Source organism: Eulemur rufifrons, chromosome 14, assembly GCF_041146395.1.
Source record: "Eulemur rufifrons isolate Redbay chromosome 14, OSU_ERuf_1, whole genome shotgun sequence".
In the NCBI taxonomy this organism is placed as follows: domain Eukaryota; kingdom Metazoa; phylum Chordata; class Mammalia; order Primates; family Lemuridae; genus Eulemur; species Eulemur rufifrons.
Window position 1 is genome coordinate 11,604,433 of NC_090996.1, and position 27,325 is coordinate 11,631,757.

A 27,325-nucleotide genomic window follows, 5' to 3' on the forward strand; every position below is an offset into this window, starting at 1 on the left:
GAAACACGAAGTATTCAATCCATAAAAAACTGCAAAGTTAATGTTGAAAGAACATACAAAAGGAGTTTTATACCTGAAGAGCGTAATTTTTTGAGATTCTTTCCACCATATAAGGGACTGTAGTTTGAAAGATTTCTTTAAATGTTAAAGGATTCATCATCGTGAACACACCAGCGAAGTGTTCCAACACCTCCTTCTCTTCCTTCATTCGAACAGTCTGGCAGTTTGCGACACGAATGTATGTTTGACCGTTTCCCGCTATCTGGACCTAGTACAAGGAAAAGAAAGAACCACACCCACAGGCCTTAGAACTGAACTTCTCTGAATATATTCCATTATATAATCAGATCAACTGCACACTTAAAATAGAGCACTAGAATTAGATAATAAATGTACCCCCACCCCCACCAAATCTTTTAAATTCTTTCTCACTTTAATTTTACAAAAGAATTTTTTAAAAAATACTTTAGGTGTTCAGACTAGGAAAATTAGTAAACTTAAATCTTATGTTTCTATTGCGCTCCGTTCATACCATCTGCCCCACAAAATGCACACATTCAGACTTTTATTAAATATAAATGAGAATTCTCACCATAAGTGCAACACTAAGGTGCAGAACAAAAGCAAAGGTGGACATATAAACACCACAGACCATCCAAATAATAACAGATATCTCAAGACCTATTCCATCACTAACATCTTCATTCTAAAAGGCATTTTCCATATGCAACGGGCTGGTTTGAGGGCAATTCCTTACCTGATAAATATCTAAAGCTTGCATCGCATATTTCACAAGTTTTATGTAAATTTGTGTCTCTTTGGGTTGTAACTGCTTGTTGGGAATAAACTGAGCTTCTGGAAAAGAGATAGCATATTAAGTTAACTTGAATAAAGCCCATTTTATTAAAAATGTCGTTTATGTAAATAATTCAAGAGCAGAATTACCACCAGGTGCTTTACAGGATGTTATACCCCACGTGATCGTCTTGACACCACAGACCAAGGTTTTCACCAAACTGCGGCAATCTGTGACCTGGAACGTCTGCTTGTCTTCCTTATCTTTTTCTCCTTGCTTCTCAAAGGGAGGCACGGGGGCTGGGGTCACAGGGGTGGCTGGGGTGGGGGGTGGGAGCGGGGGTGGAGGTGGGGCGGGGGTGGGGGCTGGGGAGGGGGCAGGGCCCGGGGCAGCAGGAGCAGTGGGCACCCCGGGCAGAGCTGCTTCCACGGCTCCGAGTTCTGACTGAGGCTTGCACTTCTTAAAGATGGCAGAGAGCTGGTACCGAGCAATGGTGTGGAATTTGAGAACAAATACCTAGTGGGCAGAGAAAAATCGAGGGAGAAGACAAAACTCATTCTTCTTCAGTAAGCCAAACTGCCCTTTTGGATGACAGAAAAATATGATGACACTGAAACCACCTGCTGATGTCCTTCTGCTTATTCTCCTAACAAAACAGGGGTAAGGCTGATAATGTCCGAGCACCTCCTTTGTGCCAGGAATAAAGGAAAAGAAATGCTCTACTTTCTGTCCAATTGCTGTCCCCATTTTACGCGTGGAAAAGTCTGGCTCAGGAAAGCTGAGGAACTGGTGTGACAAGCAGGGCCCGGATTTCACCCCAGGCTGGTGGCCTCTTCCCTCCAGGCTCCCACCCTCACCCACTGGCCTGGGGAACTAACTGTATCCCTCAGCTAGGCACTCACCTGGGTATCTCCCCAGAGATGTCCACAGCTAACTTGTCTATTATAAAACCAGAAAATAACTCTCAGCAAGTATGCTAAGAGCTTTTGTGCATTGTTTTACTTAACTCTCACAGTGACCCTATGAGGAAGACACTCTGATTATGGTTAAAAGATGAATAAAGCGGCACAGAGAAGGTAAGCATCTTGCCTAGGCACGACCAAGTGTGCTGTGAATGGGGGAGCCGGGATTTGAACCCAGACATTCTTACTCCCGGGATCAAGCTTGGTGATCGAGCCACCCCATAACCTTGCCAGTATAGCCCTTGTACAAGTTATCAAGGGGCAGGATGGAGAGCTGGGGGGGGTGGGGGGGAGATGGTGTCTCTCAGAAGGGCCCCCACCTCCAGCATCCGCATCAGGACGTCTCTCCCGTTGCCACTCTCCTGCTCGCTCTTAGAGCGGATGCAGTCCACCAGGTTGAGCAGGAGCTTGCAGGACATGGTCTGAATGCTGCTGGGCAGGGACTCGTCGTCGATGTTCTTGGCAAAGAGCTGGACGGCGAGGGAGAGGTCGCTGAGGGGCAGGTGCTGCCGAACGTGGTGCACGAGGTCAGCCAGTGTGCTGTAGGCGAGGGGCCTGCGGGCAGAGACCTCCACTAGTGTTCACTGCCAAGTGGCCATACTTGCAGGCCACCATGTGTGTCACTACCTGCCCCAGGAACACCACCACTGGGACAGCATGGCTACCTGGGACACATTCCGTATGGTCTCTGTTTCCCCTCTATCACTCTCTCCCAATTACATGACTAAATGGCTCAAGCCTTGTCTTTTTTTTTTTTTTTTATTAAAGAGACAGGGTCTCACTCTGTCCCCCAGGCTAGAGTGCAGTGGCATCATCACAGCTCACCACAAACTTGAACTCTCCTGGGTTCACATGATCCTCCTGACTCAGCCTTCTGAGCAGCTAGGACTACAGGTGCATGCCACCACACCTTGTTAACTTTTTAAATTTTTTGTAGAGATGGAGTCTCACTACGTTGCCCAAGCCGGTCTTAAACTCCTGGGCTCAAGCAATCCTCCTACCTCAGCCTCCCAAAGTACTGGGATTATAGACGTGAGCCATCAAGCCCAAATATTTTTTTATAATTAAAAAAAGATGAATTGTATAGAAAACAAAAAAATTAATAAAGTCAGATAGAGTTTTATCTATGATTTAAGTCAAGACAATTATTTTGATTCCTTCTTTTAAGCTAAAGCACAAAAAGCAACCTAAGACCTTTCTAAAAATCCTGCAATTCTAAATTCAATAGGTGAGTCAAGGCCCAACAGCATGTTGTGTGTTGTAACACTCATAACACTAAATGCCAATAATCACCGCCCCTGGCATTTAACCAACATCATTCGTTTAATCTTGTACCTTAGAGTCTCTCGAGCAGTATATCCTGAGCCAATTAGTATGGATTCATCAAACAGCTTGTCCATGCAAGGAATGAACTCTAGAAGACAAATACCCATTGCATATATCACTAACAAAACCAATTACGCATTAAATTACTTCACAGTGCTTTCATAGTAGCCAGTCTGCTATGCAATCCAGGCCTGAAGAGGGGCAGAGAGGAGACCAGAAAGGTGCACAAGTTGTCTCACTGTAAGGCAGAGGCTTTGCTGAGCCACAAAAGCCACCCACCAAAGATGCAGTCAGGGTCACGGCCAGTATCAGAGAATGGATAAAGTGAGCTTTGTGGACCCTGGTAGAGACCCCGCTCCCGATACTTCACTGGAGGCACATTCCACTGTCCAAAAAAGCTGCCACCATCCACTCAAACCCATCTGGAGAAGGGGACAGTATCTTCTAAATGCCCCCTTTATCTACCACCTTGAAGTCATACATCTTAAAGGTTTTATCGTTACTCATGATGAAGAACTAAGGATGTTTCTCCATTTAATCTAGGAATTTTTACAACCTTCTCATAGGCCTGGGTCCCGAGTGATAATTCCCCACTCCCTGGATGAGGCTGACCAGAATCTCACTGGGGCTCCTCTCTTGCTCTAATCCTGCAGGTAGGACCATCCTCAAAGTTTCTCTGCTCCCCTGCAGGCCTGAACCTACCAGGGTTCCATAGAAACAGCTGGTCGCCACTCAAGGACAAGTCACACTTCTGAGGATGTGCGGACAGAGCAGCGACAGCATTTCCACTCTTCCCTCGGGCCACAAACATCCAAAAGGATGCTTAGGTTCTGCACAAGATGCACAAGATCTCTGGGTAATTTTCAAAGCAGGGCAGTGCAGGGAGTTGCCAAATGAAAGCAGCAACGAGCAGTCCCTTCTGAGGTCAGAGGACAGAACGTGCCTGCACTGTCCTCAGTGAAGTGGCCAAGACAAAGGAGGCACAGGAGGATGCAAAGGACTCAGACACCAAACGCTGCAAGACCAGCTAAGGGACAGGTAAAAATCACAAGTAATGGGAGAATTTACAGGAAATTAAACTGTACAACCACTGGTTTCCAGATCCTCTCCATGGCCCAAAATCAGAATCTCTGGGAAAAGGTGGAACTTGTTGAACACTCAGGTTTTCTCAAACCACTGGCTCTTCAGAATTAGTGCAAATGGGTTACTGATAAATACTTTTTTTTCCCAGATGCTAAAGAAGTTAGGCTAAGAGAAAATGTTATCGGATGTGGAAATTTTAACTGTAACATACATTTTTTTTATTTTATAATAATCATGGTTAACATTTAGCAGAATTCTTTAATTGTTTACTTCAATCAAAACTTTTTTTTTTTTTTTTTTTTGAGACAGAGTCTCACTTTGTTGCCCAGGCTAGAGTGAGTGCCATGGCATCAGCCTAGCTCACAGCAACCTCAAACTCCTGGGCTCAAGCGATCCTCCTGCCTCAGCCTCCCGAGTAGCTGGGACTACAGGCATGCGCCACCATGCCCGGCTAATTTTTCTATATATATATATATTTTTAATTGTCCATATAATTTCTTTCTATTTTTGGTAGAGACGGGGTCTCGCTCTTGCTCAGGCTGGTCTCGAACTCCTGACCTTGAGCGATCCACCCACCTTGGCCTCCCAGAGTGCTATGATTACAGGCGTGAGCCACCGCGCCCGGCCTCAATCAAAACTTTTTTGAGATGTAATGCTATTACTTAAGTCCCAGCAACTATGATGGGCTTCAAATAAAGTGTCCTATAATATCGTATTAGAGGAAAAAAAAAAAAAAAAAAAAAAAAAACAAGCCAACCAGTACAGAGGCTAAAAACATGGAAAACTTGAAAAGCTGAATTGAATTCAACAAGTCTAACCTGATCAAACCTGAGAGAGTAGCAGCTTGGGAACCCAGCCATCTTGGTGAGCTGGTAACACAGATCAAAACCAAGCTTTATGGCCTCAAAAGGGAGCCTCCTTGTGCAGTGATGGAACAGGGGTTACCTGGTGAGCATGATAAAGGTTTGTAACCTGTCAGCACGTCAACAGCAGAAGCCTCCTGCTACACAGGTCCCCAAAACACCTTCAATATCCTTACTTGCATGGCAGGAATACTGGAAAAGTCACCTGAGAATGGCACTTGAGGTATAACTCATCCACTTCAGTAAACAGATTACAAAATGTTCCACTTAAAATTCTATTTGGATATTGTTCTGAGATGAAGACATAGGAGAAACCATAAACAGCAAAGGAAGTTGCCACCGGACAAGTCAAACGGCAGTCAGCTCTGGACACCTCCAGAGCAGGGACTGAGCGCTGGCAATGCTCTATTCCACAGCCTAGGTGATCCTCAGGCAAGTGTCTGTTCTGTAATTTTTGGTAAAATTGCACATTTCTTTTGTGCACTTTGCTAAATGTGAATTTAACAAAAGCGTTTTAAAAATATCTATATTGTTTTCAGCTATATCCACATGCAATGGTCACACTATAATTTTTACTTTAATAGCACAAAAATACTTAAGCTTTACTGTATTAACTCACATGTAAGCACTTAAACTATATCCTTCCTTTCATGTTTATTTTTATTTTTTTTTTATTTTATTTTTTTTTTTTTTGAGACAGAGTCTCACTCTGTTGCCCAGGCTAGAGTGAGTGCCGTGGCGTCAGCCTAGCTCACAGCAACCTCAAACTCCTGGGCTTAAGCGATCCTCCTGTCTCAGCCTCCCGAGTAGCTGGGACTACAGGCATGCACCACCATGCCCGGCTAATTTTTTCTATATATATTTTTAGCTGTCCATATAATTTCTTTCTATTTTTAGTAGAGATGGGGTCTCGCTCTTGCTCAGGCTGGTCTCGAACTCCTGAGCTCAAACGATCCGCCCACCTCGGCCTCCCAGAGTGCTAGGATTACAGGCGTGAGCCACCGCGCCCGGCCCCTTTCATGTTTAAATACTATTGTAAGGAAGCCCAATCTCAGTTTTACGTATGTTCTGATTTACACACTGTGGCAAATAGAACTTTTTTTTTTTTTTTTTTTTTTTGAGACAGAGTCTCACTTTGTTGCCCAGGCTAGAGTGAGTGAGTGCCGTGGCGTCAGCCTAGCTCACAGCAACCTCAAACTCCTGGGCTTAAGCAATTCTCCTGCCTCAGCCTCCCGAGTAGCTGGGACTACAGGCATGCGCCACCATACCCGGCTAATTTTTCTATATATTTTTAGTTGTCTGGCTAATTTCTTTCTATTTTTGGTAGAGATGGGGTCTCGCTCTTGCTCAGGCTGGTCTTAAACTCCTGAGCTCAAACGATCCACCCACCTCGGCCTCCCAGAGTGCTAAGATTTCAGGCGTGAGCTACCACGCCTGCCCGCAAATAGAACTTTTAACATGAAAAATAATTGAGGAAAATTATTATCATCTCTAAACAATTAATATATAACTTCAACCTAACACTTTGGACGTATCAAATATGCAAAGTACTAAAAGATTATAAAACAATATGATTAACTGAAAAAGTGTAATTATCAGATTAGCAAAAAGCAAGTATCAACCTTGTGCCGTAAAAACAACCAATCTGTCATTTTTCACAGCACAGAGAATAAAAAGTTTTTGCTCACCTTTTAAAGATAGCTAGCTGTGAGTGCGTAAGCAAATGGCTATTTGCAACTTCAAAAGATACACACAAAGGCAGTAAAGTATCAAGAGTTACTCAGGAGTGTAAGCTATGCCAAGAATAATCACATTAACTATGAGACTGTTAAGAAGATAAAAAGAGAGAAGGGGGGGCGGGGGGGGGCAGGTGATCAGGGAGAGGGGAGGTGGAGAGGTGGAGTAAAGAGGGGAAAGAATAAATAAACCCGAGAGGCCATCAAGAAAGCAAGGACACGTGGACACTCAGCAGCACGACCGAGTCCCCCCAGACGGCTGCGGGACTCATGCCAGCATTCAGACAAGACGAGACGGACATGGACATACGGTTTCTCAGCTCTGTGGTGAGGATGTGTTTTGCAGCAATCAGAAGCTCCTTTCTGAGGTGTGCGGTCTCTGCTGGACAATTTGACAGTAACTGTAGCATTCCTTTCACCATCTGCTGAGAGTACTTAGTCACTAACTCCTAGAAAAATAAGGAGTTAAACAACAGTGTCACTGATAGGTGATTGTTAAGAAAAATCCAAATTGTACTAGCTTTTGAGAAATTCAGTAAGACTCAGCTTCACTCCAACAGCCCTCATGAAGTAGCAGGCCTACTAAACAATATCCAAAAAGTTTTAAATAGTGTGTGTGTGCAGCTGTGTACAATGCCACACTGGAAATCTGTACAGCCACGTATATAGCAGTTTCTTTTACACAGCAGGATTGTGGGTGTGTTCTTTGGCCTTTTCTCTATTTCCCAACTTTCAACAGTGACTATGTATTGCTTCATTATTAGGGAAAAGAAAGGAGGGGGGAGGGCAATTAAATATGGCAAGTGTTTTTTAAAAGTAAATGCTTTTTACCTAGTCATCCTGTTAGTGTAACTTGTGAATGAACCAGAGACAACTCTAATTTACAATCACCTTCTGAGGCATCTTAAGAAGGAAATTCACCAAGATAACTCAAGCAGACTAAAATATCAAGGGGTACCTAATTTAAATTGTTTAAACCAAATGTCCCCCCCTCCTTTTTTTTTGGAGATAGACTTGGGCAAGAGTGTTGGGGCATCAGCCTAGCTCACAACCACTCTAACTCCTAGGCTCAAGGGATCCTCCTGCCTCAGCCTCCGGAATAGCTGGGACTACAGACATGTGCCACCATGCCTGGCTGATTTTTCTATTTTTTATAGAGATGGGGTCCAGCCCAAGGACAGGGTTTTTGGGAATTAATTAAAGTTAAATGAGGTGATAAGGGCCGGGCTTGGTGGCTGGTGCTCAGACCAGCCTGAGCAACACAGAAAGACCTTGATGCTACAAAAAATAGAAAAATCAGCCGGGCATGGTGGCACATGCCTGTAGTCCCAGCAACTTGAGAAGCTAAGGCAGGAGGATCCCTTGAGCCCAGGAGTTTGAGGTTGCAGTGAGCTATGATGACACCACTGCACTCTAGTCCAGGCGACAAAGACCCCATCTCAAAAGAAAAAAAAAAAAATGAGGCCATAATGGTGGGGCCCTAATCCAATAGGACTATGGCCCTATAAAAGGAAGAATAGAGAGAAATCTCTCTCCCTCTCTCTTTCTGTTCACCATTTGAGGACACAGCAGGAAGGCAGCTGTCTGCAAGCCAGAAGAAAGCCCTCACCAGAAACCAGAACCTTAATCTTAGACCTCCAGGTTCCAAAAAAAAAAAAAATAAATTTCTGCTGTTGTCTAAACCACCTAGTCTATGGTATTTTGTTAAGGCTGCCAAGCAAACAAAGACAACCACTCAGCAATAAAAAGTAATGTATTACCAATAAAATAACCAGAATGAATCTCAGTATTACTGCTAAGTGAAAAAGGCCAGACTCAAAAGGTTACATACACTATATACTATACGATTCCATTTATATGACATTCTGGAAAAGATAAAACTATTGAGCCAGAAAATAAATCAGTGTTTGCCAGGGACTGGAGGTCGAAGAAAGAAATTGACCACAAATGTACACAAGGGAATTTTGGGGAGTCATAGGAATATTCTACATTTTGATGTGTTGGTGATTACCAACTGTATTTGTCAATTCATAGAACTGTACACCCACAAAAGGTGAATTTTATTATATATAAATTATATCTCAGTAAACCTGACATAAAACAAAAGTCCATGACTTTACCTGGTAAATTCTGATGATATAAGCTAAAAATGACAGTGTTTTAATCTGAGCAGCAATGAAGTCAGCATACAACTCCTTGTTGTAAAGCTTATGTTGCCTGAATGAGAAATGAATAAAATTTGCAATATTAGCTCTCACTTTGGGTGACATTAGTATTAATTAAAAGCCTGTAACAATTACTATGCCCAAAAGATTGTTTGATTTCTACACAGACCAGAATAGCACAGCAACAATAGTAAATGCTTCTACACTTCTATGCAGTTCCAAGTAACATAAAGGACTTAAGAGCCAAAACTCAGGTAGTTTGCCAAACCATTTCACAGCACTTACAGCAAATCAGTGCTAGATGGACCCCCTCAGTCAGCAGAGAGAATCAGTGCACCATCTGCTCAATGCAAGACCCTGCACGAAGGCCATACAGGTGATCAGAGCTGACCCTCCTCAGGTCCTGCCCTCAAATGACTCAGCCAGGTAGGCTCCAAGTCAACAGTAAGTAAAATGGTTTTTGGAGGAATGCTAGCAAGTTTGAGAAAAGTCTTCATTGAGAGGCTTCAGAGGATGCATACAGCCTATTCAGAGATGAAGGGTGAGGGGGAATCAAAGGGAAAAAGAACATTCTAACACTCATGCTGAAAGGAACAGTAAGAACAAAGGCTTGAAGGTGAGAAAGGCTTGGATATCCATAAATATCAATGAGCATAGTAATGCCTGATATTATATTTCTAAATTTATAAGAAACCAAAAACCAGGATATTATCTCATATTTTCAAAATAAAGAACTAAAACAACTGTAACTATCATCATTGAAACAGAAGTTCAAAAAGTCAAAAATGCATATAATTTTACCAAAATTTTATCACTCATAACTTTCCTGTCTTAAGAATGGCCACAGCAAATGTATTTTTACTTGGAATCAAAGCATCCTGGTAGCCGGCTATAGTGAAATCTCACCTGGCTTGTGCAGACACCTGAATTGCAATGGTGTTCATGATCAATGGCACGAATTCAGCAACAACATTGTGGATGTTCAGTTTGTAAAGCTAAAAGCAAACATATCAGATTTTCATGCTTCTATACTCTGCTATAACAAAATAACTTGATGTACCAAAGAATCATTGCATTAGTTAGCATGCGTGTATCACACACAATTTTTTGCCACAGAAAGTTAGACATCAATTTTGTCATAAAGTGAGAAGCCAAAAAACCCAAGAAACTAGTAAGCAATACACGTACCTGATACATTAAAACAACAATAATGGGCAATTCTGCTAACACTTTCAGAGAAAGTGATCCTCTTGGAATGATGGAATGCTACAAGATAGAAACAGGTGTGACTGTGGTGATTGCTGTGGCCTTTAAAATAGTCCCACCCAGTGTCCACGATTAAGCATCACCCGCACTGAATTAGAGGGAAGGGAAAACACTTACACATCTTTGTAAGTATCTGCAATGAAAGATCCAAATTGTGTTGAAAACCAAGTATACAAAACTAGCACTTAATATAAAGGTTTTTATGTTTTTCTACATAATCACTAGTAAAAACTTCCAGAAAATATGTCTTAACTTAGAGATTCAAATCACCAGTATTTATTATTTTACTTACTTAAAAGAACAGCAAAAAGCACAATTTACCCAGCAATTTTATTCAAAGAGATTTGTAAATGGAAAATGCTTACTATAGATATAAAAAAATTAGTCTTAATATATTAAGGACTCGTAAAACAGGCAAGGAAAATGTCAGACAAAATACAAACGGGCAATGGATGTGAACAGACAAGGAAAAAAAGAAATACAAAGGAATGATACTCAGAAAACAAGTTTCTAATTCAAGAAGAACGAGGCCGGGCGCGGTGGCTCACGCCTGTAATCCTAGCACTCTGGGAGGCCGAGGTGGGCGGATCGTTTGAGCTCAGGAGTTCGAGACCAGCCTGAGCAAGAGCGAGACCCCATCTCTACTAAAAATAGAAAGAAATTATATGGACAGCTAAAAATATATATATAGAAAAAATTAGCCGGGCATGGTGGTGCATGCCTGTAGTCCCAGCTACTCGGGAGGCTGAGACAGGAGGATCGCTTGAGCTTAGGAGTTTGAGGTTGCTGTGAGCTAGGCTAACGCCACGGCACTCACTCTAGCCTGGGCAACAGAGTGAGACTCTGTCTCAAAAAAAAAAAAAAAAAAAAAAGAAGAAGAACGAAAGCTTCATTCACAACTTGGTTTCTTATTCATCCTAGCACAAAGTGAAACCTTACGTACAACCATTTCAGTGAAACAAATATGGATGATAAAATATCCTTAATTCAATCACAAAACTGTCACAGTAAATGCTCAGTACGTGTTACCTATGTGGCGGACACTACAAATACGATACAGGACATTACCTGCAGATAATACCAGCATTACCTTCACAAAATTCCATGAGACAGGTTTTTCAGACAATGAGAGGGAAAATAAGGTCAGAACGCAGGTTCATGAACTTTCCTAGAGTCAGAAAACCCACGTGGTAGCCCTGGGACACCACACTGGAGCTCTCTGCCCAGAGCCTGCACCCTCAGTCACTGAACTGCAATTTTATCTGCAGTTATAAGGGATGCTATCAATGTCAAAAGACTCAGAGATAAGGGACAGAGCAGAGGCCCCGAGCCCACCTGCTGCTCTTCCCAGCAGCTGAGCCTGGGTTTTGGTTACGATCTCATCTTTACAGCCTGGCATCAAGGACGCCCCCGGACAGCTCATTTTTACCACTTCCAGGCTGCGTGGCAGGACCAACGATGCTCTGCCGGGCATATGTTTGTTTATGTAGCTTAAATGCCTCCACGTATTTAAGGAAAAAAAAGACAAGACTTAAGTGGCCCATAAGGTCAGTATCTCCACTACTAGAGCCACAGATAGAAACAACTCAGTCAACAAAACAAATGAGACACTTACTGTTCGTGTCTCACTGTCCTCACGCTCGGGATTGACCTTCACAGCAATCGTCGTTATCATACCAACCATTTCTGGGGGAGGGACTGTGTTCTCAGGGATCACCTGAGGGTTCTCAAAATAGCGGTTCTACAAAGAAAGAATAGAAATAGTTCTTCCTAAAGTAAAACACATTGTTCCGTCATAAAATACACCGGACATTTGGTGGAAGAAACCAAAATATTCTACATGTCTATGTCGCACCAGTCCCATAGTACTTGGGCTCAGCCATTCATTCCCCAGTGCCCTGAAGTAAAGCCTAAACCAACACACACCGTTTACTCTGTACCCAAGACCACACAGATAACAGGATAGGAACAATGTTCTCTACCTTCAACAACAGAAAACAAAAACTTGCCTAAAATATTTTCTACTCTTTTTTTTCCTGGTTAATAAAAGATGAAGTATTAATACAAAGCACAGTGAGGCAGGAAAGAATGTACTCCATCCCTCTAGTGAAGAAACTAGGAGCCAGTCTCTATTGAATTCACTTTTCAAATAGTCTCTAAATAGAGACTGAAGAGGGAACAGAAGGAAAGCACAGAGGACGTCTTTAAAAGCCAGGACCTCACTTTCATCCTTCATTCTCAGTGGAATTTGGGCTTCGAGTTCAACAAGGCAGATGCCTGTGAAAAGCAGCTCTCAGGCTCTGACAGAAGGGCAGGTGACAGGAAACCCAAAGTAACTAATTTTAAGTTTTATACATTGTTCCCAGATTAAAATCCTTAAAATGCCAAAAAGAATCAATTTTACCCTATGTTACTTAAAAAAAAATTTTAAGCTTAAAAATAAATTTTTAAAATAAAAAATTCTGACACATAAACAGATTTATGCACGATGATTTTTACAAAAGCATTATTTGTGATAGTAAAATACTGAAAATCGGGAAAATGAGCAATAGGGAAATGACCAAGGTAGGTGCATGTGAAAGAAAATTATGGGGCCACTAAGAATTATGACTGCCATAAAGACAGTCGTGTTCCTAACTGGTGATGGCAGCCACATCTAGTAAGTGAGAACGAGATGGGGGAGGAGATTTTCCTCTTCTACTCTACGTACTTTCATGTTGCAGCACTGCTTGTAAAGACTTCTTAATACTGAAAAAAATTTATAATGATATAGAAACATACTGAAAATCTATGCCACCTTCCCAAAAGTCTTCAAGATTGTGAGTTCAACCATCTTTAAAATGCACAAAAGGAAAAACAAAACAAAACCTCAACGTCAGTCGTTGCTTACAAGTGAGAGAATTATGATTTATTTTCTGATTTTTACCAAAATTTCTACAATAAAAATATATTGATTTTATGTAAAAAATAAGTAAGCTAAATAGAGAAACCAAAAGAACTCTTTTTTTGAAAGGCTGATTTATCAACCTAGATTTTAACCATCCCCTATTCTAAAATTAGCATCTCCCCCCACCGCTCCGAAATTATTTCTTCAACTGTTCCAAAATCCCTTTGGAAAAAGGAAGTAATAAATTCAAACCAGAGTAAAAACATACCACTACTTTTGGAAGCTCCTTATAAATCTGTTTCACAAAATCCAAAAAATGATGAATCTAAAAAAAAAAAAGACACTTTCATTATAGGAAGATATTCATAAACAAAATGCTTATAAGAAAAATCATATTAATAATAATCTTGATATATAAGTACTCATAAAATAGGTAAGGACAATGTCAGACTCAAGATACAAATAGGCAATAGATGTGAAGAAACAAAATATATATACCTATTAAGAAATGATTAGAAGAAAACAAGTTTCTAATTCAGGAAGAGCAGAGATGAAAATAAATACCACTTTTTGCCTTTCAAAAATAATAATACACAATGTTTGAGAGGCTGTAATGAGGAGATTCATACTACTCAGGGACCATTAACTGCTGAAATCTTTCTAGAAATCAACTTAGCAATATGTATCAGAAGCATTAAAACATTAATATCTTTGACTCAGTAATTCTACTTCTACAAACTTAGTCTACAAAACAATTCAAACCACAAAGACATTCAGTAATAGCCATACATAAAAAATCTGAAATGCCTTAAATATCCAGAAAATAAGGATACTCATACGAAATATTATGTACCCATTAAAACTTCATTTTATAAAGAATTTTTTATGGCAGGAAAAATGCTTACATATAATAAGAAAGAAAACAACCAGGATATAAGACGTTATTATCACAATTATGTAGAAAATATACATTAAGGTGAGGAAAAGAGAAGGAAATCACCAAGACATTAACTTTTTTTTTTTCTTGGAGACAGAGTCTTGCTTTGTTGCCCCAGCTAGAGTGCAGTGGCGCCATGGTACATAGCTCACTGCAACCTCACACTCCTGGGCTCAATCTATCCTCCTGCCTCAGCCTCTGGAGTAGCTGGGACTACAATCTCCTGCCATAATGTCCAGCTAATTTTTCTATTTTTAGCAGAAATGGGGTCTTGCTCTTGCTCAGGCTGGTCTTGAACTCCTGAGCTCAAGGGATCCTCCTGACTCAGCCTCCCAGAGTGCTAGGACTATAGGCATGAGCCACCGCACCCAGCCAAGACATTAACTACTTGTTTTTAAGATGATAAGAATTCTATTTCATCATTATGCTTTTAATTTTCAAATAATCTACAACAGACATTTACTAAAGTCATCATCAGAGAAGGTATTACCAAATTTTGGCAAATGTTGCGTACTTACTGCTTACTATGTAGCTAGGTGCCAATCATTGTACTAAGAACTTTTAGATCTAATTTTCAAACAACATTTTGAGTATACACTATGATTACCCCCATTTTATAGAAAAGTCTCCAAAAGGTTCCGAGCTTATCCAACGTCACACAAGTACTGACTTGCCGAGTTGAGATTCTAACCCGACTGTGACTTCAGAGCCCACATCTCTACTCTTGTACAACATGAAACGACTGGTGGTTTCTGGCACATCAGCCATGTAAACACCAGAACAGAGCAGACAGACCTGACAGTCTGGTCAGTTCATCTACTGAACAAATTCAGAGAAGTACTGATACACACACTGGGGGAAAAGTCACTGTGAAACCCATAAACAACTGCCTCCAACTTAGGTTGTATTTTTTACACTTAAAAGCAGCACATGCTCAATCAACTCTAAAAGAGAATAAAAAAATGTATGTGGCAGAAGGATTTGTTGACACATTTCATAAATGCTATCAAGATAAACAACTTACTTCTTGTGTGATCGGTGGCCTGAACTGTTTGTGTAGCTCAATAATTATTCTTAGACAAATAAGAACATTCTCTTCATTTTCCGTCTTTAAAAAAAAAAAAAAAAGCATTTACAAATAGTTATACCTCTGGGGACTTAAAGATTAAAGACTAATTTTCTAAGCATTTTCTGAACATACATCTTCCATCAACCAAATTCTACTTGATTTGTTAAAAATTCATAGAACACAGACAGGAAGCTTTCGTGGTCTTTTGTGGACCACCTGAAGGGCATCCCGCCAGTAAATTCTGAGAATTACACTGACAGACAGATCAACTGGTTTTTGCAAATCCCACCATGAACTAAGGACTTCATGGCCCAACTGACACTTTTTACTGTTTGAAAATATTGCCGAGAGACCAGGGAAGAGTAATCATTGAACACCCCCCGTGGACTGGACCCTCTGGTAAGCACTTTACAAATGCTCTGTGCGCAGTGGGTGCCATCCACATTTGACCTGTGAGGAAGTGAAGCCTCAGAGCAGTGGAACCACGTGGCTGACACGACACAGCTAACGAGAGGCAGGGCCAAGATCTGACCCAACTCTTAGCCGCTCCAAAGCTCATCTTTCTGAGGGGCCCAGAAACCTGAGAGAATTCTAAACACCTCAAGACTAAGAGGAGCAAGAAAACAATTTTAGTGATTAATTTAACAGGTACCAAATGGATTCACCAAGAATTCGAGATACTTTTTATGAGCATCTACTATGTGTAAAGTACTTGCTCGAGATACACACAAGGGAAAGCACCACGCAGATGAACCCTGCACGCTCAACCACTGCCCAACTTCATTTTCCACAAATTTTTCAAAGATTTCCACTATGTCTTATCAATTTCCCAGTGACTCAAACGATTTTCAATTAAGTTACCTTTCTTAGAAATTTAATCAAGGAAATGAGGGGAAAGGGACATTAAGAAAAATTTTTGCCCACGTGAATAAGAACTTGAGTGAAAGGGAAACAGTTGTAAAATACTAGATTTTACCATAAGAAAACCATTGAAAGTTTTGAGTACGGCTATATAATGAGAATTCTCAAAGGTTACCTCCAAAAAGCGAAACATCACAGACAAAACATTTTTTGTATGAGGACGAAGATGCTCATTGGTTGGTATTCTATGAATTATTTCAAGTACTAGCTTCCGCAGTTGCTGGCAAGGAAAAATAAACAATGTAAGGATAAAAATACTTCCAAGGGGTCCAAATTAATTCTCTCACATTCTACAAGTATCACACAGCTGGCTGAACTACCATACTACAAAATGGATCTGATTTTAGAAACAGTCCATTTAAACTACTTAAATGTAAACCAAAATACATACTGCAAATCATTATTTTCAATACTTCTACTGTTGTGTACCAAATCAACTAAGCCAATTTCTCCTCTTTCACAACTTATCAGTATTTCCAGCAGAAGGACACGAGTGTGCAAATATGGAACAGATTCAAGATGAAAGAGCGAAACACAAACAGAACCTACTTTAGGGTCTCCCTTCTCAATCTTGGGTTATCTCCCACGATGCCATCTCCTATTACCCTGGGCACAAGGACCAGTTAAGTCCTAAGCTGTCCTCAGCTTTCATGATTCTGTCTGTGCAGCTGACAACTAAGAGGCAGGCCAAATCTGTATGGTTTTGAACTGGTATAATATAAAAATGCTTTGTTTACTGATAAACTTTCACTGGTATTATGGTAATTTTTTTTAAAAGTTATTATTAAGAGATATATGTTCAAAGATTTATAGAAAAAATGGTATGATGGGACCATATTTAAATGGTCATGGTGGGTGGGGTGAAGAGGGTGGGGGTGTGTGCAGATAAAACAAAATTGGCCATGAGCTATAGGAACTGAAATTATTAAGTTTAGAGTTACTTAATAGGTATGGGGGTGGTGGGGGTCATTCCTTCCTTTGCATATATTTGAATTTGTCTTAATGAACCACATACATCCACACATCTTCCGTTGGCAAATGTGAATAATTTAAATCATAAAAGAGACGGCCCAGACAAAATAAAACCAAGACATTTACATGAGGCAGTAATGGTCCTAGACAAAGTTATCCTTCGTTGACAAAACCTCTTTTATTTTGAAGCAGAACCCTAAGTGTTCTCAGTTAATTCATAAATGTTCACAATCCTAAAGCATGACTTTTTGTTCCTCATTGATATTTCTGAGATTACCTGGGCTGGTTTCTCCTGAAGAAACTGAACTTCTCCATCTTGAAGAAATGTAAGAAATCGAGGGATGATATGTTCCAGGAATGTAGAATACTGAGGAGATGATGTTACATTCTAACCATGCAAAAAGAAAAGCCCGTTATGTGTACGTATTTTCATTTCAAATTCACATAACAATCTCAAAGGAATGTAAAATATTATAGCAGAGCTAATGGTAAATTTTAACACTTATAGATGCTTTAGTGATAATGTAATTTTAAATAAATCAGAATGATTACTGCTTCTGAAATCCAATTCAAGAGAACTAAATGCTAAATTTACCATTAAAATTAGAAATACCAATACTTTGGAAAATATTGAATTTGGAGCCCACTCTAGCCTGGCTCTGCCACAATCCAAGTATGAGACCACTGAGAAGTCATTTAGCTTCTAGGTCTCAGTTTCTTCATCTGGAAAACAAAGAACCTAACAAAGTGACACCTTTTTCTAACTTAAAAATCTAATTTAATAATCAGATCTATATTAATTAGATTATAATCTAATCCATTATTTATCCCAGCACCGATTTTAAAAGAATAGGAAATGAAACTATGGTTTGGAGAGAGTATAGTATAATGGCTAAAAGTGCAGTTTTTGGATCCCACTTAGGAAGTGACAGTTACTTAACCTCTCTGGGAATGATCTATTACTTCCTGCTTCCCTTACAGGATGACTATGAAGATTACATTAGTTACTGTATGTAAAGCTTATAACACCATCTATGTAAATGCTCAGTGAGTGTTATCGTTATTATTTACGAGGACTTAGGTGCCAACACTGTGCCATGTGCCTTTTATTAGTTCTCACTTGGTCCTCACCACAACCCCAAGGTAAGTATTATCTCCATTTCACAGATAAAGAAAGAGGCTCAAAAAAGGTTAAAAGTTTTGGAGCCAGGCATGGTGGCTCAAGCCTATAATACCAGCTACTTAGGAGGCTAAGTCAGGAGGATTGCTTGAGCCCAGGAGTTCAAGACCAGCCTGGGCAACACACCAAGACCCCCATCTCAAAAAAAAAAAAAGAAAAAAAAAAAGTTTTGAAAGTAGATTCAAATCAAGTATATCTAAACCCAAGTCCTTTTTCTCTCTTAATACCTCACTTATGGCTGGGCTTGGGAGCTCATGCCTATAATCCTAGCATGCTGGGAGGCTAAGGTAGGAGGATTGCTTGAGGTCAGGAGTTCAAGACCAGCCTCAGCACCAGAGAGACCCCATCTCTACTAAAAATACAAAGAAATTAGCCAGGAAACTAAAAATAGAAAAAATTAGACAGGTGTGGTGGTGCACGCCTGTAGTCCCAGCTACTCGGGAGGCTGAGGCAGGAGGATTGCTTGAGCCCAGGAGTTGGAGGTTGCTGTGAGCTAAGCTAATGCCACAGCACTCTAACCCGGGCAACAGAGTGAGAGTCTATCTCAAAAACAAAACAAAACAAAACAAAACACAAACAAACCCAAAACAAAAAACCTCACTTACTCATTCAACAAATATTTATTGAGTATTGAGTTCTTATCATGTGCAGGATCCCAGGAGATAAAATGGTGAACAAAATAGATCCATGCTTTCAGAGATGGGGGAGGCAGTAGTGGGAAGACAGTTATCCACAAAAAGGACTAACACTGCAGGATCACCATGGGGGAAGTACGAGCAATGGGACATAACAGATGGAACCAAGTGCAGAATATGCCTTCCTGCAGAAGTGATATTTACACTAAAACCCGAAGGGCAAGGAGGAGTTACCCATGAAAAGGTGGGAAAGAAGGTTCCTAGAAAAGGATAGGCAAAGGTACAAAATCAAGAGAAAGCACAAGTGTACGAGGCACTAAAAAACATTCAGTACAGTGGAGATGGGGGTTTAAGAGAAAGAAGTTAAAGTTTTCCTGTCACCAATCTGGCAAGCTGGTGAGAGGAGGCAGCCAGGCAGTTAAATGTAGGGCTCAAGAGAAAGGTGTGGACTTGTCTATCATATGGGCAACCTCAGAAGAAGAGTCTATAAATTTATAAAGGAAGGCACGGGGGAAAATCAGAAAGCAGTATGGAGCAGGGAAAGAAACCACTGCAATTCTTGGCACATACACCTGTGCTTCAGTCTCCTGGGACCAAACTGACACACAATCCTGGGGGCTCCACTCACACAGAACACAGTACAGGAGGCACCCCAGGACTTGTGCAGTACTTGAATAGCTTTTCCCCAAGTAGATTGTGAATTTGGTGGGGACAAGAACTGTATCTGTCACCTTTCACCCCTAAGCTTAGAATTTTTTATGAAACAACCACAATCAAGGATTCAAGGAAAAGAGGGACAAGATTCATGCTGGAATGCTGAACTGCCAGGTTATCAAGAAATCAAACACATCTGCATATAAATCTATACTAACTACTGACTATACAGATCCAAACATCTGAGTTCCAAATTTCTCCAATAAGAAAGGCTCATTCAGCTGGGCACTGTGGCATGTGCCGGTAGTCCCAGCTACCCAGGAGGCTGAGGCAGAAGGATCACTTGAGCCCAAGGGTTCAAGGCTGCAGTGCGCTATGACTGTGCCTGTGAACAGCCACTGCACTCCAGCCCGGGCAACACAGCGAAACACTGCCTCCAAAAAAAATTAAAAAAAAAAACCAAAAAAAAAAACATTCATTCAATAAGTTGCCCAGGTATTCTGCCAATATTTCAATTCAACCAGCTGTTTGATCCAGATGAATTTTTCATGTGATATCTAACTCAAAAGTTTATTTATTTTGCCTTAAAAGATGGCCCATTTAATAATTACTTAGGCCAGAATTTTATCCCAAAGTGGACAATGAAATGAATCTTTAAGATTCCTGAAATCATTGGGAGTTGTTTGTTTTTTTTTTTGTTTTTTTTTTTTAATTTTCACTCACTTCATTTAAAAATTTTCCTAGGGTAGTACTGGTGATTTGCCTACTGATGGTCATTCCAGTATTTAATTCTTTGATTTGATTTAATTTTAACTCAGTCATCTGAATTTCATTTAAAGTAAATGTTTAGATACATAAATTTCAAAAGTCACTATTTGGAAAAGCCCCAAGTATACTGCTTCACTAACTTTTAATTCTGTTAATTTAATCAATGCATCTGAGATCAAAAGCCAGGAACTAACCTGTGAACTGCAGACATGAAAAAAGAGAGTGAAGCCAGACACTTAATCCAGATAGCCCCAAGCCACACTCAGAGGCTCGGCCCATGTGCTTGTTCCTGCAGGTTCAGATACCCCCATGATTTCAGCGTCTCAAATCAACCTGCTAGGACTATGGTTCTCTCAGATCAGTTCTTCCAATAAAATGCAGAATGGAAGCTTAATCTCTTCTGCCTCCCACCTCTTTTTATATATATTTTTTAACAGCTTGCTTTAGCAGCTTGGGCAGAAGAGGAAGCTCTTTAGCTAGATCTCTAAGTATCTCAATATTTTTTTTTTCTAGCTTGGCTCAAGGCAACAAGTCCCTGAAAATGTCTATTTAAAAAAATAAACTAAAATACTATCCATCACTACAGACAGCAGGGTATCTGATTCAATCCCACTAGCATTTATTTAATGTTTATTAATTCAAAAGACCATGCATAGGCTAGGGAACATTTCATCTATTGTTCTTAACCTCATTAACTCTGTGAGAAAGGTTTTATTATCCCCACATTAAAAATCAGAAATGTGATCCTTTTGTAGTTCATAAGCACGATGATTGAGGTTTCATGCTCATGTGTGAGACGTGCCTCCCCTCAAACCTTGTTACACTGTTGGCACATTGCCCATCTGACATGAAAAAAATTTTAAAATAAATAAAAAATAAGTAAAAATAAAAAATATGACTTTCTCATCTGTCTGAGACTGACTGGCTCCCAGGTGAACCATAAAGTTGGGCAAATTATGAGATAACTTTTCTCAGGGGTTGGACAAGGGGCAGCATGAGACTGTGATTCCCAAAAGGAGGGAGAGTCACAAGTTCAGCCTCATGATCACCACAGCTCTCTGCCTAGGTGATCTAGGTGACCAGGGTTCAGTATGCTGGGTCCAAATAGAGAACAGGCCTGCTGAGCTGAGGAGGCAAACCTCAGAGTTCAGGGCAGCTAAAGTGGATGTAATCTACAGTACAGAACACCAGAGAAAAACGACCTACAGAGCAAGGGGGTGAGGAGGGCTCCCACAAGGCCCTGATTGAAGGCTGGGCTGCACATACATAGGGTAACACTACCTAAAGCTTACCAGAGAGTGGCCGCTTTAGAGTTGAGAGATGAACAAAGATACTAGTGCAATGTAGAGCAATGTTAGAGACTGTTGGATTTAGCCTAGCCAGAGTGCAAAGACATACTTAGTATCTTGGGATACCACAACCCAGACATCAGACATCCAGCTTAGGAAGGACCACGCCCTAGAACAAGGCCTATAATCAACCTCTAATGAGATCCACAGGGAGAGAGAGTTTAGAGGTTGAATCCCATCAAGTTAGAGACTTTGGAAACACCTTGGGCTAGGCACAGGTCCTCCTTATCAAAGCATAATACCAAGCCTACACGAGATCAGTGAGATCAGCTGGCAACTGAACTACCTATAAAAGTATCAGCACTCTTCAGAGAGAGATAACAGAATCTAGAGTCCCTACATTTCACGTATAATGTCCGCTGTATAATAAAAAATTACTAGGTAAGCAGAGAAACAGGATAATGTGACCCACAGCCTATAGAAATTGACCTTGAGGCCGGGCGCGGTGGCTCACGCCTGTAATCCTAGCACTCTGGGAGGCCGAGGTGGGCGGATCGTTTGAGCTCAGGAGTTCGAGACCAGCCTGAGCAAGAGCGAGACCCCATCTCTACTAAAAATAGAAAGAAATTATATGGACAGCTAAAAATATATATAGAAAAAAAAAATTAGCCGGGCATGGTGGTGCATGCCTGTAGTCCCAGCTACTCGGGAGGCTGAGACAGGAGGATCACTTGAGCTCAGGAGTTTGAGGTTGCTGTGAGCTAGGCTAACGCCATGGCACTCACTCTAGCCTGGGCAACAGAGTGAGACTCTGTCTCAAAAAAAAAAAAAAAAAAAAAAAAAGAAATTGACCTTGAGATAGTCCAAATGTTGGACTTAGTAGATGAAGACTTTAAAGTAGCCTTTATACAGTCAATGTGTTCAAAAATAAAAGAATATAATCTTAATCAACGAACGTAGGGAAAGTGCAGGGAAATAAAACCTATACAAACCTATGCAAATTCTAGAACTAAAAATAAAATAACTGAAATTTAAAAATACAAAAAAATTGAATTTTTTTTTTTAAAACCTAGCAGATTGGAGATGACAAAGTCAGTGAACTTGAAGGGAGATCAATAGAAATTATCCAATCTAAAGTACAAACAGAAATAAGACTGAAGAAAAATGAACAGAGACTGAGGGACCTGTGGGGCAATAATACAATTATAGAATGTGAAGTCCAGAAGACAGAAACTGTTTGATCAAGGTCACAGAAGTCCTAAGTAGCAGAGCCAGAACCGACATCCAGATCTCATTCCATAATAACATAGCATCAATTACCTGAACATAACAAAGTCACGACATAAGTTTGAGTGCATCCTGAGAGTGTATGCCTTAAAAAGCTACATTTAAAAATGAAAAAAACATTAAAACTAAACCCAACATTCCTCAACATAGTGTGGGGTTCACCATCACTAGTGTGAAGGTAGACAATACTGTGTACAACTTTTCAGTTTTGAAATATAATAAATTACATTAACAAAGACACTGACTTTTTAGTTAGTAGTAAGAAGACTAACAGAGCAGCAATAGGAAAATGCGTAAGAATGTTTACCTCAAAATGCAAAATATAAAATATAAAGCTCATACCTCAAAATTCTCACTAACTTCTTGCATCATTTTTAACTTTGTTTCATCAGCTGTAATGGCAAAAAAAACCCCATCAGATAATTGAAATTATGTTAAGGTCCTTCCTAAAATTACTAGATTTAACAATTTCAGAGAAGCAATCAGATCTTATCAGTTTGACTGTCATGGCCCAATGGAAGGCACATAGCTAGTTCCCTAACAACCAGTCACACACATTTGTACTATCAGACATACATGTGCATGCACAGACAAGGATACAGAGACACACACATACACACACACACAGACACACACGTGCCTCTTTGGGGCTCCAGCCAGTACTGCTCATCACTTTGCTTCTCTACAAGGTAGAGGAGGGAAAACAAGGATAAAAGTTAATGTTACTATTTATGTCAAAGTGCACATCATTTGAACTGACATGAACGAGTCATTGTCAATGCATTTCTTAATGACAAAAAGGACCAACTCACGTGTATTTACATCTGTGAGAGCTGCCACAAACTGAAGGTACTTTTTCATCAGAGTGGTTTGGTCAACCACCGTGGCCCCTTGTGTTGCAACAAACGCCATTTTTCTTTTGAGCTAGTTTGTTTCTCAAGAGAAAAGTATCAGGTCCATGAGTTCACCTAGTCTATAAAAAGAAACATATGGTTAGCTAACTTACAAAGGGCACGGCTCACACTCTCTCTAAAAATCCTACCTAAATGCCTATATTCATTTAAGTACTTTTGCATCAATCCACAACATAACACTATTCCTTCTGCTTTTTTGCATATAAAATGTACCCAGATCCATTTTGTCTACTAATTACAAAACATGATTTTTATACACAGAAGCTTTTCTTTCCTACCGTATTTCCTTCTTTCCCTAAGTCAGGGGTTGGCAAACATTTTCTGTAAAGAGCCAGATAGTAAATGTTTTAGTCTTTGTGGGCATAAAGTCTCTGTCACAACTACTCGGCTCTGTTGTAGCCAGAAAGCAGTCACAGACAACATGTAAATGAACAAGCGAGGCTGTCTTCCAATAAAACTTTATTTATAGATGCTGAAATTTGAATTTCATATAATTCTCTTTCATCTTGAAATATTATTCTTCCTTTTTTCTCCCCAGCCATTTAAAAACATAAAAACCATCCTGAAGGCAGGGCGTGGTAGCTCACACCTGTAATCCTAGCACTGTGGGAGGCAAGTGGATGGTTTGAGCTCAGGAGTTCAAGACCAGCCTGAGCAAGAGCAAGACCCCATCTTTACTAAAAATAGAATTAGCTGGACAACTAAAAAATATATAGAAAAAGTTAGCCAGGCATGGTGGCACATGTCTGTAGTCCCAGCTACTTGGGAGGCTGAGGCAGGAAGATCACTTGAGCCCAGAAGTTTGAGGTTGCTGTGAGCTAGGCTGATGCCAAGGCACTCTAGCAAGTGCAACAGAGTGAGTCTCAAAAAAAAAAACAAAAAAAAACCCACCATTCTGAGTTCACAGGCTGTATAAAAACAGGGAGCAAGCTGGATTTGGCCTGCCAACTGCAGTTCAGCAAGCCCTGCCCTAGGTGATTGCTTGCAGCTGGCACACAAGCACTCAAAAAAGTGTTCCTTTTCTTTTTTTTTTTTTCCCCCTGAGACAGAGTCTCACTCTTGCCCGGGCCAGAGTGCGTGAAAAAAGTGTTCCTTGAATGAATAAATGCTTCAAAAAGCACTTTGGTGAGTCAGGAACAGGCTGATAACCATACTTTGAGAACTGCTGCTTGAGCTGATATGTAGATGGAGACTTGGTTTCTATTTTAAGAGCTGTCACAGTGTCCAGAGAACTCGGTGAAATTGCTTTTACCCATCCTCCTTGCATAATTTCACCCTGCATTAAGAGATGGTTTCATGGTTTAGTTTTCTTTCTTCAACAGGCCCTCCAACAACTCCTGTGCAGGCCTTCCAAAGGCCCTGCCCTGCCGGATACACTCCCTTGCAGATGACACAGGCGATTGGGCCACCCTGACACCAGAGAGCTCCTTCCGGCCACTCTCTCTGACACACGAAAAACACTTCTTCCCATGCGGAGAGGATGCCCACAGCTGTCCTCGAACAGCCCACCAGAAGCCCCAATCCTCTGGCTCAGGACAGAAGTCACTAAAGAAACCAAGGCGAGGGTGACTTGGCAACTGTGCACCTCGTTCAGGTTACACTCCCTCCTCCAAGCACAGGAGGCCCCACAACCGGTTCACCATCCCAGGGGACCCAAGATTCAGGGTCACGGCCTCTCCCTGCCTAAGAATCCCCTAGCACTGCCCAGACTTTTTACAATCTCAGACCTCTTTTTTCACGTAAGTCGTTAACTCTGCGATTTCCCGGGCCCGAGAAGCCAGGCTCTGCCTCCCGCCGGGCCTGGGGCCCCTGACGGGGGAAACGTCCCGTTCCGCCTGTCTGTTGGAAAGCGGTTCGAAGACGCCGGAGGCCGAGGACCCAGGTCTGGGTGCCAGGAAGCCCATGGCGCCCAGGCCGAGGTGGGAAGGCCCGGGCGGCTCCGCGTCGACACCCCGGGGCAAACGGCCCCGCCGGCCCCGCCCCACCGCGCAGAGACCCGCCGAGCCCAGCCTGAGGCGGCGCCGCCGAGCCAGAGGGGGCGCTGTCGTCGCCGCTACCTTCGCTGTCCGCGTCGGGCCCGGAGAGCCAGGTGCCTGCGTGGAGGCCGGGAGGTGCCAGGCCGGCCCCGAGGCGCCTTTTGGGGGACGGGATCCCAACCCCTCGCCCGACCTCTCCAATCGCAAACGGCCCTCCGGTTCCCTCCTTTTGTCACCGTCCCGGGCACTCCGCGACAGCCTCCCAGGCCGTGCTACGGCGAGCGCCGAGGGCCAATCCCCGAGCCCGCTAGCCCTGCGCCTCCCATCGCTTCCTCCCGGCTCCGCCAGGAACCGCGCAGGTCTGAGGACCGCCTACGGCCCCGGCGTCCCGGGGCGGGCTCCGGCGGAGGCCTACAGGAGACCGGGACGCTCGAAGCCCCACTCCATCCCTCCGCGGAGCCGCCGCACCGCAGAGGCCTCCCCACGCCCGGGGGACGCGCGAGCCTCCCGGGGCCGTTCGGCCGCCTGTCCGCGCTTACCCAGACCTCGGAGGCAGGCCCCCTGCAGTCCCGGCGCGCCACCTCCTGCGAAGCCCTCGCCGCCGCCGCTCCGCCGTGCGCAGTCCCACCCCCGCTTAAAGCGGCCGCGCCCGCCGACCGAGAACTAGGCCCGGCGCGCCGCCCCCAAGTGGGTGCGGCCTGGGCGGGCGGCGGGAGCGGGGAGGGGCGTCCGCGGCCCGGGTGGCCCGCCGGCCCTTTAAACCGGCGCCTGCGGGACGGGGCCGCCAGGATGCCGGGCCGGCAGGTACCGAGCTGCTTTGGGCTCCTCCTGTCCCTGAAACTCCTCGCAGGCGCCAGGCTGTGAGGAAAGCGCGGGGGCTGCTGCGGGACGGTGGGCACTCGAGCGGCTTCCCGAGTTGGCAGCTGTCGGGCCCGGGTAGAGTCCACCGCTGGTGGCAAGCAAGGCTGGGTTTTCTTTCCCGCTACCTTCCTGGATCCCTTCTTAGCCCGCAGAAAGGGGAGGAGGCAAGGAGAGTTTTTGGAAAGGCGAAGAGACTCTGTTGGCAAAATAAAGCCAACCAAAGTGTTCCGCCCTGAGGTGGTTGCAGAAAGGCCCATTTGTTTTGCAGGTGCATCTGCCAGAGGCTGGATATACCTGGGGCAAAACCAGGTGGACAGTAGTCTCGGGCCAGGCCAAAGCAATGAAGAGACCGAGTGGGGAGTGGGGCAGAACGCCTTGATACCCAGCTGAGTTGGCATGGGCCAGACCAAAAGCCCCCTCAAAAGGGAAAAGTACTGTCAGGTCTCACACACTCCATCTATGAGAGTGGTTGACTAACGAGCTGTTCCTGTCAACCCATGGTTACCACGTTAGATGGACAGAGCATGACAATATGACCTGAACTCCACCACCTCCAGGCCCTGGCTTCACCTCTTGACCTTCCTTTACCTACCCCCCCCCCGACCCCATCATCACTAACCCACCAAAATAGTTGTGTTACCTTCCCAGATGGATACATTTCACACCGTGCGATAAACAGCTTGCAAGCCGGCAGAAAAGGAGCCCATTCTGATACATGCTCCTTGCTTGTTTTAATGTTGCCACTTAAGAACAAGCCACAGCTGAAATGTTGAGATTG

At 42.5% G+C, this 27,325-nt stretch overlaps 1 protein-coding gene and 2 non-coding genes across 4 annotated transcripts in view; 1 reads left to right on the forward strand and 2 right to left on the reverse strand.

Moving 5' to 3' along the window:
- TRRAP (transformation/transcription domain associated protein) overlaps nt 1-26,261 on the reverse strand; it is a 115,921-nt gene extending 89,660 nt beyond the window's left edge. The window contains exons 1-17 of one of the 2 annotated variants that reach the window (XM_069486546.1): nt 26,226-26,261; nt 23,609-23,769; nt 23,139-23,188; nt 17,261-17,371; nt 16,127-16,231; nt 15,046-15,129; nt 13,353-13,409; nt 11,813-11,938; nt 10,120-10,197; nt 9,838-9,926; nt 8,887-8,983; nt 7,077-7,215; nt 3,094-3,172; nt 2,079-2,313; nt 946-1,312; nt 758-855; nt 74-268 (exon numbers count right to left, since the gene is read on the reverse strand). In XM_069486546.1, coding sequence (XP_069342647.1) covers nt 74-268; nt 758-855; nt 946-1,312; nt 2,079-2,313; nt 3,094-3,172; nt 7,077-7,215; nt 8,887-8,983; nt 9,838-9,926; nt 10,120-10,197; nt 11,813-11,938; nt 13,353-13,409; nt 15,046-15,129; nt 16,127-16,231; nt 17,261-17,371; nt 23,139-23,188; nt 23,609-23,708 — 2,010 coding nt within the window. In that variant the 5' untranslated portion in view covers nt 23,709-23,769; nt 26,226-26,261. Of the gene's footprint in view, nt 1-73; nt 269-757; nt 856-945; nt 1,313-2,078; nt 2,314-3,093; nt 3,173-7,076; nt 7,216-8,886; nt 8,984-9,837; nt 9,927-10,119; nt 10,198-11,812; nt 11,939-13,352; nt 13,410-15,045; nt 15,130-16,126; nt 16,232-17,260; nt 17,372-23,138; nt 23,189-23,608; nt 23,770-26,225 lie in introns of those variants that run through there. The other variant, XM_069486547.1, reaches the window with a different exon arrangement.
- On the forward strand, nt 20,964-21,068 carry LOC138394955 (small nucleolar RNA U13). Its single transcript, XR_011235461.1, has one exon. It is a non-coding gene; the product is annotated as a small nucleolar RNA U13 (small nucleolar RNA).
- On the reverse strand, nt 23,272-23,480 carry LOC138394963 (small nucleolar RNA ZL1). The gene has a single exon (XR_011235467.1). It is a non-coding gene; the product is annotated as a small nucleolar RNA ZL1 (small nucleolar RNA).
- Nucleotides 26,262-27,325: the final 1,064 nt, after the last annotated feature.